This window comes from Octopus bimaculoides, chromosome 1 (genome assembly GCF_046866305.1).
Source record: "Octopus bimaculoides isolate indiv1 chromosome 1, ASM4686630v1, whole genome shotgun sequence".
Taxonomy (NCBI): Eukaryota; Metazoa; Mollusca; class Cephalopoda; order Octopoda; family Octopodidae; genus Octopus; species Octopus bimaculoides.
The window spans coordinates 126,277,011-126,292,330 of NC_142928.1; the positions used below are offsets into that span (position 1 = coordinate 126,277,011).

Genomic DNA, 15,320 nt, shown 5'->3' on the forward strand with positions numbered 1-15,320 from the left:
TTTCTATGGCTGGATGCCCTTCCTAATGCCAACCACCCACTTTACAAAGTATACTTGGTGCTTTTTACATGGCACCAGCATCCATGCAATGCTTTCTACATGACACCTTAGTTTTAAGATCTCAATTCTGTCGTGGTGGGCAGGTCTTCTGTATATAAACTATGTTATGTGAATACCATATTTCAGATTTATCTTCTTTCATATCAACTGTGTATATTTTGGTCAGCATGGCCACAGTCTAATGACTGAAACAAGTAAAAGGTAAAAGATAAAGGCAACAGATAATTAAATAATGTAAAATACATATCAGGCATGGGTTACGTATGCTGGGAAAGAAGGTATAATGAAATGGTGCAACCTCTCCACATAATTGCCAAAGTACCATAAGCAATCTTTTCATAAATTTCTGCTAACAGACTGTGACATTTCAATATTTTATTATTAGTAACAATTATTGTACCTCGTGGACTTGTGTTCATTTGGGTCCCTAGCCACAACACTCAATTTCCCATCCATAATACAGCCACAATAGATGGTGGGCAATTTTTTACATATTTAAAAAAAAAAAATTGTGACTTATATGCTGGCAAATACGGTATTCCATACACATCCCCAAAGCAAATGTTTCACAGCTGAACAACTCTTCCTGATAAAACAAAAATCTGAAAAAGTGATGATCATTTCCCCACTAAGACTAACTGATACAAATGAATTGTCCCTCAAAGATAAAACAGGACAATTTCTTTTACCATGCATACATACATACATAAATATATATTATTCTTTTTATGCAACTGATATTATCTAGGAAACTTTATTAGAGAAATCATTAATTGCAGGTTAACACAGTGCTCAACTATCTATTAACCATTTCATCAACTTCAAGTCTGACCAACATAGGGAAAGTTGCCACCAAAATGACTAACATATCTCTAGTATTATGCTGTCTCAAGCTACTGACAACTGTCATACTTTTGCAATATCAATTGTTACTACACCAGTGACCTCTATACCACTTGTATTTTTGCCATCCAGCCCTTGGCACAGTGGGTAAAAATATCAATAGAGAATGATGTTAAATTCAATGACGTACATACACCATTAAATACTATGAAAGACAGCTGTTTCAAACCAGAGATAGCAGTTTTCCTTATGCTGGTCAAACTGGAAATTGATTAAATGGTCGATTGAACAATGTATGTTAACCAGTAATCAATGATTTCTTTCATGAAAAGGAAAAAAAAAAGTTTCCTAGAAAATGTCAATAGCACAAAGAAGAATATGAATATATACATACATAACAAATAAAGGGATAAAGATAGCTGTATCACATTTATTATCTGGTTATGATGGATTCAAAAACAGCTGAGGTAAGTAAATCGTTTAACATGCTGGAACATGTATAAGAACTTAATGCAATATTAATTAAACACAATCCTGCAATTTCATTATGACCTCAAACAATTATCATTAAATGCATGTTAAAGGATTGATCTACTCCAAATTTGTTATCAAAATGATTACAACCAGATAAATATGATACTAATATCTTCATTCTCTGATTTGCTTTATGTTATACCCTGTGACTGACAAAAATTTCCTGGATTTTCAGTTTGTGCAGAATATTTTAGATTTACTTCATTGTTTTCCCTTCTGTTAACTATGAATTCACATAAGCGCTGACTGAGTAATTGCTCGCATTTCACAAATCCCCTTTTGCATATACACATTCACACATAGTGCATTCCAGAAGTTTTGAAACATGTTAAGGAGAGGCAGTTATAACTGTCCTAGATTTTTGTAATTTTATCATTACTATACATCTAATAAGCAGATCTGCCAACTTTTGTTATTCCAGATTGAAAGTAACAACTGTAACAGCACTTTAAACACACCCTACCTGCTAAAAACTGCTTGTCACAGCTGACTAGTTTGCAGAATACAATTGGGATGTGAAGACCATTTGGAAGTGCAATCAAATTTTGGGTTAAACTGGGCAAAACTGCAACAGAAACTTGTGAAATGTTCATAACTGCTTATGCATCTGTTTTTCAGTGGCACAAGAGGCCAGCTAAAGTAATTCCAGTGTGATGTTTTATGATGGTCCCCTTTTTTAACAAGGGTATCATCTACATTCACTGGGCTCCTCTTGTTGATCAGTCAAGTATTTTGTGGAGGTTTTGAAGGAATACAGGAAGAGGTAATATTACAAAAGACCAGAGCACCTGCACCAAGACAATGCACCAGTTCACAATTCCATCCAGGTAACTAAAAAAGGGTAAAGACACCCGCTTCAGTCATGAATGACCATGAGATTGCACCTAGAAAGTCCCCTTCCTAGGCAAAAGACTGGGCAAGGTTGTTTGTGGAAGACCAGCAGTTGCTTATGTATACCAGCCTCTCCTCTCCATACCACTGATGTTATCTGAGGGAAAGGCAAAGGCCAATACAGCTTGGCACCAATGATGTTGCAACTCATTTCTACAGCTGAGGGAACTGGAGCAACATGAAATAAAGTGCCTTGCTCAAGAACACAACACACAGCCCAGTCCTGGAATTGAACTTACAACATCATGATTGGGAGCCTGTTGTTCTAACCACTGAACCACATGACTTCATTCATGATTGTGAGCTTGGGTAACTAACTACGAGACAAAGATGGGCATAAAAACTGTCCGTCACATTCCCTACAGTCGGAACTTTGCTCCCTGTGACTTTTGGTTGTTCTCCGAACTGAAGGAGAAGATAAAGGAGGCTGTGACACCATTTTGAAGAAAGTAACTGGAGCACTACAAGTACACGGAAGCCAGAGGATCCTAGTTTGAAGGAGATTTGATGTTTTATACGTTTCTGAAATTAAAAAAAATGTCTGTCCTGAAAAAAGTCTCAAAACTCCTGGAAAGCACCTAGTGTGTGTGTGTGTGTATATGTGTGTGTATATATATATATATATATATATATATATATATATATATATATATATATATATATATATATATATATATATATATATATATATATATATGTATGTGTGTGTGTGTGTGTGTCTGTATATATATAGACACACATGCACACACTTCAATGTTCAGATTTCCATGAGCAAGGTTCCTTATTAACCCCTAATTTACAGACTCACTTTTTGAAACATCATGAAAACAAGTCAGATTTCTAGTACTTTGTTTGAATTAAACCTTGTGGGACCAGATTTCCAAAGAAAGATACTTTCAATGATTTTCAATTGATTTTGAAAATAATTAAGAATTTTAACAGATTTGGTACAGTAACTGATTAGACAAAAGGTTCTTACCTAAAATTATAATGAGAGGTTTTAATTCAAACATAACCAGTTAAAAAAAAGAAAGGTTTTATATCATAGAAAATGAAGCAATCTAGAGCAGGTTGATTTCAAAAGATATCAATAAGATATTAATTGGTTCTCTCACACTGATGGTGATTAGATTTTGTAATTCGTTTGTGCCACATTTCTGAAAGAATATTTTTTATTCTTCCTTGCTTAACTTATATTTAATTCCAATTAGGCCTAAATAAAAGTTTTAGTCAGACCTCTCATTCAGAATGTTCAATGGGCATCAGCATGTTCTATATATTAATAGTAAAAGAAATGTATTTGTGGTGGAGAAAATATAATTATAATCTATTTTGTAAACTTTCATTTTTCAAATCATATTGAGTCTTTCTTGCTAACAAGGGTTGATTATTTAAGAAAATTTTTATCATTGGAGCAGAGCAGATCTTAAACAATTGTTGTCCTTCCTCTGGATTACAAAAGTACAAGTTGCATTTTTTCCAACAGAGCAATGAGAGGTAAGTTCAAATAATGAACACTACTTGTAGTTGTAAGATTAAAAGTTAAAAACGTTTGATAACAATAACCTTGCATTAATTAAAATTCAAGTCAACAAATCATTTCAATGAAGATAGTACAAAGAACATCTTATATAAGAGACAACAGGCACAATTTGAGTTGCACAACTAAACCCAACCCTTGAAATATCAAGCAATTTCAATTTCCAGATAGTAGCAACAACATGTATTTATTGGTTGATTTTTCAGCCAATTAAATCTTGGAGACAATACTGACTTAACTATTGAAACATCTTACAGAGCAACAATAAAACATGGTAACAATAAATGTAGACATTGTTTTTGTTAATGTAATATATTTAAAAATATGTTCACTTGGATCAAAATGTTTTCACACTGTTGAAGAATTCTACCAAATTTCAAAAGAAATTATGGTAAAACTTTACAGAAAGTTTGTTCAGAATCAATATTTAAATATCAAACGTGAAAAAGGTAATTGTAATTATCAATATAAAGATGGAGAATATCTGCAGCAAGGCATCATGATTCTGAAATTAAAAGAATTAGTTTGATTGGGAGATAAGTATATAAGAGAAAGAAACAAAGACAGAGATGATGAATAAATGACAGGAAGGGAAAGAAAGAATGTCTAAGTATGAGTGCGTATGTGGGCGTGTGAGAATGAGAAAGAGATGTTGGGAGAAGGACATATGTTTGGGTGAGTGCGCAAATGAGAAACAGAGAACATGTACATGTGTGACAGAGAATGAGAGGGGTATGGAAAAAAAGAAAGAAAGAGTGTGCATGTGTGTATGGAAGAAAGAAGGTATGCCAGTGTGTATGAAAAAGAGAGCATGTGTATGTGTCAAAGAAAGAACATATACGACTGCATGCCAGAGAGAGAGAGAGACGGACAGAGGTGAGGAGAGTGCATGTGTGTGCACTTTATACAGGCAGCATAAGTCTCCATTTGGGCTGGCAAAGTTACCAACCAGTGTCTCAAGTTAACTGCAACCATTTATTGCTATTTACAATAGCTGGTGTGTCTAGATTCCCATATGCCTGTTCTTGTTGTGGTTTAACTCTAGGTCAGCCCCATCCAGGCATATTAGGACCTTTTCTTTGTGTATTGTGTATGTATAAAGTATCCCTCCTTTTTTTTAAGCCAGTAGAGAATAGCTTGAGAGAAACTTAACCCTTTAGCATTTAAACCAGCCACATCCAGCCCAAGCAGTCAACCTGTTTGATGTTCAAACCAGTCAGATCCAGCCTCTCACCCCCCCCCCCCCCTATGATGTCGTTCTAAAAAAATAATACTATCACATTGTCAAAGTTTTGAAACTGCGAAATAATACATGATTAATTCAAAACAATGTGAATAAATAAGCATTACATTCAACAGAGTAATCTGAATGCTAAAGGGTTACAATAAAAAAAACAAATTACGACCAACAAGCTGAAACAAGTAAAAGATAAAAAAGATAACTATTACAATTTGAGAACAAAAGCTTACACATGAGAATATAATGTGATATTACTAATACTAATTGTTTGCAATATAGGCACAAGGCCTGAGATTTTGGTGGAGGCATTAGTCAATGAATGACCCAGCATTTGATTGATACTCTCCAGTACTTTGTTTTAATGACCCCCAGACAGATAAAATAAAAGTTAACTTTGGTAGAATCTGAACTCAGAATGTAAAGAACTGGAAGAAATACTGCAAGAATTTTTTTCCAATGTTCTTACTAGTCTGTCAATCCACCACTTTAAATATAGCTAATGGTTTCAAATTTTGAAACAAGGCCAACAGCTTTAGGGGAGGAGAGAAGTCAATTACATCAACCCCCAGTGCTCAAACTACTTATTTTATCAACTCTGAAAGGATGAAAGGCAAAGTTGACCTCAGCAGAATTTGAACTTAGAATGTAAAGCCAAATGAACTTCTGCTAAGGGTTTTTGTCAAGTGTGTTAATGATTCTGCCACCTGTCATTTCTAACACAAACAGCCAACCTCAATTTAACTGATTGGTAAATATTTTATCAACCTCAAAAGGATGACAAGCAACCCCAACAGGATTTTAAATCACAAATAAAAGCAAGCAATTAAACACCACAGAATATTCTTGCTGAAACTTATTTCTACTGGTCAATACCTTAATTTTGGTATTAACGTAGGATAAGATGATTCAGTGGCAGCAACATCATTTCACTGGTCACATGTCTCAGTATATCAAATTTATTGGTGGAAGTGTAGATATGTGGGAATTTGCATTAATGTATTAATATACTGGTTTCAAGTGGAGGCACATGGCCTAGTGGTTAGAGCGGAGATTGCCGGTTTGAATCTAAGACCAGTCAATGTGTGTGTTTATGAGCAAAACACCTAAGCTCCATGTGGCTCCGGCAGAAGGTAATGGCGAACTTCTGCTGACTCTTTCGCCACAACTTTCTCTCACTCTTTCCTCCTGCATCTAGCAGCTCACTTGCAACAGACTGGCGTCCCAACCAGGTGGGGAACCTATACACCAATGGAACCAGGAAACCGGCTTTTATGAGAAGGTGGGGAGCTGGCAGAAATGTTAGCACACTAGGCAAAATGCTTAGTGGAATTTTGTCTGTCTTTACATTCTAAGTTCAAATTCCGTCGAGGTTGACTTTGCCTTTCATCCTTTTGGGGTCAATAAATTAAGTACCAGTTGCATACTGGGGATCAATTTAATCGACTGGCCCCCTCCCCAAAAATTTCTGGCTTTGTGCCTAGAGTAGAAAAAAAAAAAATACTGGTTTCAAATTTTGGCACAAGGTCACCAGTGCTTAACTGGTACTTATTGGCTCTGAAAGGATGAAAGGTAAAGTTGACCTCAGCAGGATCTGAACTCAGAATGTAAAGACAGACGAAATGCCACAAATCATTTTGGCCAGTGTAATGTATTAACATATTAAGAAATCTTTTCTTCGTTATATATTTTATGTCTTTTATCTTTTACTTGCTTCAGTCATTGGACTGTAACCACGTTGGGGCACTGCCTTGAAGGATCTTAGTCAAACGAATCAACCTCAGTGCTTTGTTTTTTTAAAAGTCTGGTACTTTTTCAATCAGTCTTATACTGAATCATTAAGTTAAAGGGACACAAACAAAGCAACACTGGTTGTTGAATAGTGGAGTGGGGTATTAACACAAAGATACATAGACACACATACATATACATAGGTACAGGAGTGGCTGTGTGGAAAGTAGCTTGCTTACCAACTACATGTATGTATGTGTATGTGTGTGTGTGTGTGTGTGTGTGTGTGTGTGTGTGTCCAACATCACTTGACAACCGATGCTGGTGTGTTTACGTCCCCTTAACTTAGTGGTTCGGCAAAAGATACTGATAGAATAAGTACTAGGCTTACAAAGAATAAGTCCTGAGGTCAATTTACTCGACTAAAGGTGGTGCTCCAGCATGGCCACAGTCAAATAACTGAAACAAGTAAAAGAGTAAAAGAGAGTATAATATAGGTGGCTATAGCTATAGCAATACATACACACAATTGGCTTTCAGTTTCTGTTAACCAAATCCATTCACAAGGCTTTGGTTGGCCTTGAACTATATCAGAAAGCACTTGCCCAAGGTGCCACACTGTGGGACTGAAGTTGAAACCATGTGGTTTGGAAGCAAACATCTTACCACACAGCCACACCTGTGCTTATTTAGCCCCTTAGCATTCAGATTATTCAGTTAAATATCATGCTTATTTATTCACATTGTTTTGAATTAATCATGCATTATCTTGTAGCTTTGAGATTTTGATGATGTGATTGTTTATTTTTAGAATGACACTGTAGGGTAAGCATGAGAGGCCAAATCTGGCTGGTTTGAACATAAAACAGGTAGAATATTTTGGCCAGATATGGCAGGTTTAAATGTTTAAAGGGTTAAAGGATTTAAAAGATTTTAAAAGATTCTAAGAAATCCTTATATTTAGTATATCAATTTATCCTAACTTAGTAGTTGATAAGGGTTACACATAGTGGTGTATGATGGTTGGTGTATTGGGTGTGCTGTCACACCCAATGCCACCAAATTTCAAGCAGGGATATAACAAAACTTTTCCATTAGATTTGTGATTAAATTAATGAGAAATGTTAATATTTATAATGAATTTGCCATTTTCAAATGGCAGAATATATACCAGGGGTATATATTCTAGCAGACCCAGAATATATACCCCTGGCTACACATACATAAAACATATTTCATTTCATTTCATTTCAGAATTTGCTGTGCTGCAGATACAATTACCTTTTACTTTAAAGTTTAATACGCCGAAATGATGAAATAGAAAGTGAAAAGGATAAGGTTAAAAGAAACAATGTCAACAAATATCAATTATAATGATTCATGTATAAGCTGTGACAAGTTTAACAATTTTTTCTAGTACATTCATTTAAAAAGATACAGTGAATAAATGCTTAAATATTAAACTATTGCTATCAACATATACTCATCAACAGACATTTTAATTCTTCCAATTCTACAACTTCCAGAGACCACCATTCTTCCTGTACTTACAGTTTGGCTTAGGCACTAGTTTACCAATAAACAGGTAGAAGAGAACGATGTCTTCCAAAAGCAGCAAAGTTTTTTCTTCGTCATACAGTGAACCTCAATGATGGCTTTAGCAAACAAATGGTAAAAAGCAGTTTTCAAGACAACCATGATTTTAAAATTCTTTTTTGAAAGACTCAAAAAAAAAAAACAACTCTAAAAACATTTTTGCAGCATAACTATTGTTAGTTTTCGCTTCAAACGACAATCATCAAATTTATTAAAAATTAGCAAATTTAGACAATGCAGTCAATAAAGTAAGACCTTAAAACAGAAGTGCTTTTAGCATCGTTTAGACTAGCCCCATCAATATCAAGTGCTGCATTCTTCTTACTTCTAAGCCTGTGCAAGAGGGATTTATGTCAAAGTGGAAAACACTAGCATGGAATGTCTTAACAAAGGAGATGGTCACTGCAGGCCAAGTAAAAGACAGCTTCAATATTAAAAAGAGTGAATTTTTTACATTAACCCCAAACTATCTTCCATCCCAGAGAATTCAGTCTGTTAGTTGTTAGCACTTGCATGTATATCTGGAAATTGCATCTCTCATCAACCATTTCATTAGCTGATAATATAATAACTACGTTACAGACATTAAAGAAAAACACCCATGTTAGATCAAGTATATGTCAATATAACTGCCACATTTTCATTAACTTTTTAATGCTCCCAGCATTAGATAAATTAACAGTGACTTCACTAATAGTTTATTCCTTTTTTTATTTTCAAATAAAGGTTCACAGCTAATTTAAGATTAATGTAGAAAACAAGAAATCAGGAACTACAAGCTTTCTCCAAACATAGTTAAATGAAATTTGGGTCACAAAACTTGGTCTGTGAAAATATTGTGGCTACATGTTAGTGACAACTATGTAAGTTAATAATCAATAATTATTCTAAGTATCAGCTAAAGTTTCCTGTCACTAGAGAACAAAATAATGATTGTCTTGAAAACAAATACTTCATTCAAGAAATAATTTTAAAAAAAATATAAAACTGACATTCCTGTGTGTGCATGAGGGTGTGTGAATAAACTGCTTCAACAAAATAGCCCAGCCTTGAGAGTCACCTCAAGTTCCACAGTTGCTATAATAATATGAACTGGTTAAGACAGTGGATTTCTAGCAACAAGTAACCAGAGGAAAAGAAGAAGTATAATTAAGAAACATAAACAATAATATTTAAAAACAAAACAAAACAAAACAAAACTACAACAGAACAATTGCATAAACAGTGTGTAATAAGGCATATATATATATAAGCAGCAAACGTTTAGCAATTGTTGTTTGATGTATTGCTTGGCAGCGCAGTGGGAGGTTTTTCAGCCAGCAGCGATGCTTGCAATAAGGTGATTAACAATGATAATGATAGAAGCAAACTGAAATAGTGATAATTAAAAAGGGTTTCAAAATGGGATGAAGGGTATAGCAAAAGAAATAGATATGAATGGGAATAGACATAGTGAGGAGAGGCAGGATAACATTTTTTTGTTTACATTAAAAAAATAAAATTATGCATAAGCAGATATTCTTAACGAGGGATATGATATAATAAGGAGGTGAGAAATATTAAGAAATAAAAAATTAAACTTATATAATTATCTGTGGCCTGGTGAACTACCTATGCATATTCATTAAATCTAAGGTTTTTTAAAGATGAAACAAAGAAATAAGTTAAAGTAAAAAAAAATATAAAGATACTCAAAGCCCTACTAATTACTTATAAAATACCAAATTACTTTTCAGTGCAGTTGTTAACTTCTTTCAGAGAATATCTTCATTATCAGAAATGAGTAAAAAAAACTTTACATATGAGTTTTAAATAACATCACAAAGACATTAAAAATTAAATTCTCAACAAGCTGAAACAAATCCATATATTCTTTTTCACCCTGCCTTTAAATCCCAAACCAATTTTATTGGTAGACTTCATATACTACTAACTAATATAGATTGATGGCTGATTACAGTACACTACTATGTCGTAACCTGTTGGGTGACTAACTACAGCATCTTTGTTGAATGTTCTCAATTAGCTATTTCAATAATACTTGTTCTAAATTTGAATTCTGTTGGTTAGCTTTTACTTTTTTTATTATCAGTTTTTAACCTTTTGGCTAAATTAAAAGTAACCTTAAGAAAATATATGCAGTGGTGAGAATTTTACCTGACTGAATAAATTCCCTAAAATGAAGGATGGGAGGGGAAAAAACTTTTTAAAAAAATCCATTTAAAATAGAATTTTAACAACAATTAAAAGAGAAAATATTTTTATGAAAAATTATATGCAAATGTAGACAAGCTTGGCTGGAGCTCATGTTTCAACAAATTAACAAAGGAAATGACAGAAAATGACCATTTCATAAGTGAAAGAAAATAAAAAGCTTTGCCCACTCTCTTTCTCTCACTTCTTTTATGTCTTGATTTCCCATTGGTTTTAGACAACAAATAATAAATATTAAATTTCCATATAACTTTTTTAGAATCACTTTCCACTACTACCCATTCCTCTGGAAATATCAATTACAGACAAAATTGAATTTTAGACATTTCCAAAATTTTAAAGCACTAAAAAACAATTCCTTTCAAATGATTAACCCACCATAAAAGATATTTTGTGATCATGTTGTACACTAAAGTTCATGGTTGTCCTGTTAAGCTATAACAATTCTGAAATAAAAGACATCATTTTTTTTTTCTCTTTTTAATATTTGGAAATATCCTCCTACTTTCTTTTTCTTCTTTGAAATGCTTTTGTTCTGTTTTGTTCTTAATTAGGGTTTTTCTAAAGCAATAAAAAAATTTATCAAAAATCAAATTAGGAACTGTTTTGGGTATTTTGAATAATATATGATTGGTACCAATAAATTTCGAGTATTCTTGGAATATTAACAATTGATATTTCAGACTTGGATTCCCATTTTAAAAATACTTAGAGCTTTTTTTTTATCTTTCTTTTTTTATTAAGACTATATTCAGAGTTTCAGTTTTTTTTCTTTCTTCTTTCTTGTTATGTACATGTATTATTTGAAATACTTTTATCAAATTCTAATGCAAGTAGTGACTTTTACAAACTGAAACAAATTACTTTCATGTTTTAAAGTATATATTCAAACATAATGGACTGCAGAAAAACCAAAATGATCAGAGGTTACAGAAGCGAACAATGACCCTGTGTTTTACCCATGAAACAATATCAAATGCCTGATTTCCTTTGTGTCAAATACTAGGTATGGCTTTCAATGTAGCTTTAACTTAAATTATTTCCACTTTTAGAACAAAAACTTGTTAATCATTAAGACTAACAGAAGTTTTACAATTATATAACAATAAGAGACCATAACATTTAATCCTTTCACCAATGATAAATGTATCTTAAAATCTTCCAATCATTTTTACATTATTCTTCTTTTGTCTTTTTCTTGGTTATGCTGCCATGCTGGGGCATTGCTTTCAACAGTTTAGTCAATCATATCAAGCCCAGTACTCAACTGGTACTTATTTTTTTAACATCAAAGAGATGAAAAGCAAAGCCAACCTGGATGGGAGGAATTCAAATACTACCAGGTATTCTGCCTGGCATTATAAATTTTGCCAACCCTACTGATTTATTTTTCATTCATTCATATATATATATATATATATATATATATCTGAAATCATATCCTTTAAGTTTCATTAAATAGATATTTATTCAAAGTTCAGAATAAATTTATGTTACTTCATATTTAGAATATAACTATCATATTGTGAATTTAAATCAAATAAAAACTGCTAATTTTTTTTAAATACTTCAAACCAGTACAATCCAACAATCTCTTTTCCAAATCCAACAGCTGATCAAACATAAAATTTTTGAATAAATGTCTCGATTTATAAACTTCCCTGTTCAAGGTATCTCCAGTTTGTAAGAATGGAAGATATACACTTGAATCAATTCTTTATCTACACAAAGGGTAAAAAGTTCAATAGGATAAAAGACTGAAAAAAGTGATTACTACCATAGAAATAGTTTCAAATGACAAAGTTTTTGAAAGCTACAACACCTAATATGAAAACCACTATCTGTCATATTCCACAAGACAAAATCAAAGCAGAGTAATAGAAAAGTCTAAATATATAAATGTACTAATGAGAGAAACAATGGTTAACTTTCAAAACACAAATACGCTGCCATGACACTGGTAAATTAAGAATAAGAAAACAATTTAACTATAAATGATATATGTAAACTAATTTGCTTAATGAGAGTAACTTATATAATTTAAATAATGCACAAATAATAAACAAGACCTTATAAAAAATAAACTTCAATAAAATCTACAACAGATTAGTAATGTGGGACAGCAAAAGAAATAATAATGAGAACATATTAAATTAAGAGTTTTTGAAGAATTAGTATTATGTAAATTAAAGAAAATAGGGAGACTTGGTGGGGTTAGTATTAGTACAGGGGGGGAAATGGAAGCTACCTTATAAGTATAGAGCTAACACATATATGTATGTATGTATGTTTGTATGTATGTGTGTGTCTATACATGTGTGTGTGTGTGTATATATATATATATACACACACACACACACAGATAGATAGATAAATAGATAGAGATAGATAGAGAGAGGGAGAGAGAGAGAGAGAGAGAGAGAGAGAGAGAGAGAGAGAGAGAGAGAGAGAAAGAGATCATGCTTGTGTGTAGAAAATCAGTGTCCTGTACAGAAAGTGACATAACAATACAGATAGAACTTTAAATCTCAATAACAATAATAACAAAGATCTAGAAATGTTTCCTTAAAAATTTCTAATAGTCCTGATATTCTGAGTTAAAAACTCATTTTCAAAGACTTTAAAGAACCCTAATCCTAAAGAACAAGAGAGAGTTACAAATTGCAACAAATGTTACACTGGCAGTACAATTTGGCTTTTACAAATCTGAATCAAATCACATCTTCAGATATGTGCTCTATACTTTTAAAATAATTGAATAAGTTCTTCCAAATGGTACCATTTAAAGGAATAGGTTATAACTATGCCACTGATAAAAAAAAAAAATACATTAAGCACTGCAATTCCTAATTTAATTCCTGACTAAATCCCAATGGAACAAAATCCATAACCCCAGATTCTAATCACCTCCATATGTGTGGCAATTCTAATGCAACACACAATTCATTGAAATGCTTACATAATCTATAACTCTCTCAGGATTTCTTGAAAGCTTTTGTAATGAAATTTTTAATTGGAACTATTAGAACTAATTAAACATTTTAAAGGTAACATTTCAATAACTTCTTCATTGTTATTTTTTTATATATTTAATGGTCCATCTGCAATACTATCACCATCAATAGCACACTGTTTTTCAGTATATTCCATAATGCCTCGAATAGAATACTCATGTGTGTGTGTGTGTGTGCGTGCGCATCTACATATCCATATAAGTATACAAATACAGATATATATATATATATATATACTCAAACCCATACAAATATATACGTATATATACACATGCATGCACAAGCATAGACTTACACAATACACACACATATAGATTTACACAATCAATATATATATATATATATATATATATATATATATATATATATATACCATCACTAGCAGCAAGCAAATATCAGCCATACAGGCAAATAAAATATGTATGTTTTATATATACACACACACACACACACACACTGCATGTGTTTACATTCACATACAGAAATATATACACGCATACACACATACATAGATGCATGCATGTATGCACATACACAACTATATACTAACAAATATACATACACATATACAAATGTAAATATATGTGTGTATACACACACACATATCTACACACTCAAACACACTTACATGTCTACATATCTATACACACATAAATACATAAACATGCATGCACATATGTATATTCACATATCCATACAAATACATACATGCATATACATATATATATATATATATATATATATATATATATATATACACACACACAGACACACACACATTTAAATATGTACAAATATATGCACACACACAAGTTTAAATACACCCACACACACAACTGTGTGTGTGTGTGTGTGTGTGTGTGTGTGTGTGTGTGTGTGTGTGTGTGTGTGTGTGCGTGCGTGTATAGAATATTTTGCTTATATCATCACCAATTGTTTGAAGTGTAGTTTTGTTTTGTTTTGTTTACTTAAGTTACTTTGTACCTATGTTCTCACCTGCGATGAAGTTTCCCCGGCTGGTAATCCAGAGTGGGGTAACTGTTTAACTGCAGAGGAAGGAGTGCTTTGACTGGTTGCATTAGCCGCAACACTGTCATCTGAGGAGATGCCAGTGGTAGCAGCGCCAGTAGTATGAGACGTAGCAGTAACAGTAGTATTAGTAGTAGTCAGAGCGCCAGCATTTTTATCTAGATTTTGGTTGCCTGCTGCCATATCAGTCACAGTTGTCAGCAAAGAAGAGTGCTCATTGGGGAGTTGACCTGTAGAAGGGATAGCTGATGAAGCTTGGGGCAATGATGATGTCGCTGGTGACGGCGATACAGCTGCTTCCTGATCCTTTGAATTTTCAGGTGCGCTATTAGTTGACATCGGTGATTCCGTTGATGGCATTGGTGTTGTTGATGCAGCTGAAGAAGCAGCACTTAGCTGTTTACTGGTTGTGGCAGTGTCAGCCTGTGGCGGCACAGTACCTGAAGATGGTGCAGGAACTTTAGCATCTTCCATCAATGGTTGCGGAGACTGCTGTGACCGGGGCATGGTCTGTGGGGTGTCAGAACTGGTAGTTTCGCTTGGACTAGTGTTATTGGGCACCTGAGTGTCATTGGTGTTAGATGTCACTGCAGGGGAAGCTGATGAAGAAGCAGATGTTGTTGTGGTTCGT

At 33.3% G+C, this 15,320-nt stretch overlaps 1 protein-coding gene across 11 annotated transcripts in view; it reads right to left on the bottom strand.

The window, feature by feature from the left end:
* LOC106879265 (serine/threonine-protein kinase OSR1) overlaps positions 1-15,320 on the bottom strand; it is a 268,230-nt gene that overhangs the window by 15,561 nt on the left and 237,349 nt on the right. For all 11 annotated transcript variants that reach the window (XR_016243128.1, XR_016243127.1, XM_089357459.1 and 8 more), the window contains one exon: positions 14,657-15,320. This exon is cut by the window's right edge and continues 50 nt beyond it. Coding sequence is in view for 9 of the 11 variants with exons in the window: in XM_089357459.1 (XP_089213585.1) it covers positions 14,657-15,320 (664 nt within the window). In the remaining 2 variants the exon portion in view is untranslated. The remainder of the gene's footprint in view (positions 1-14,656) is intronic.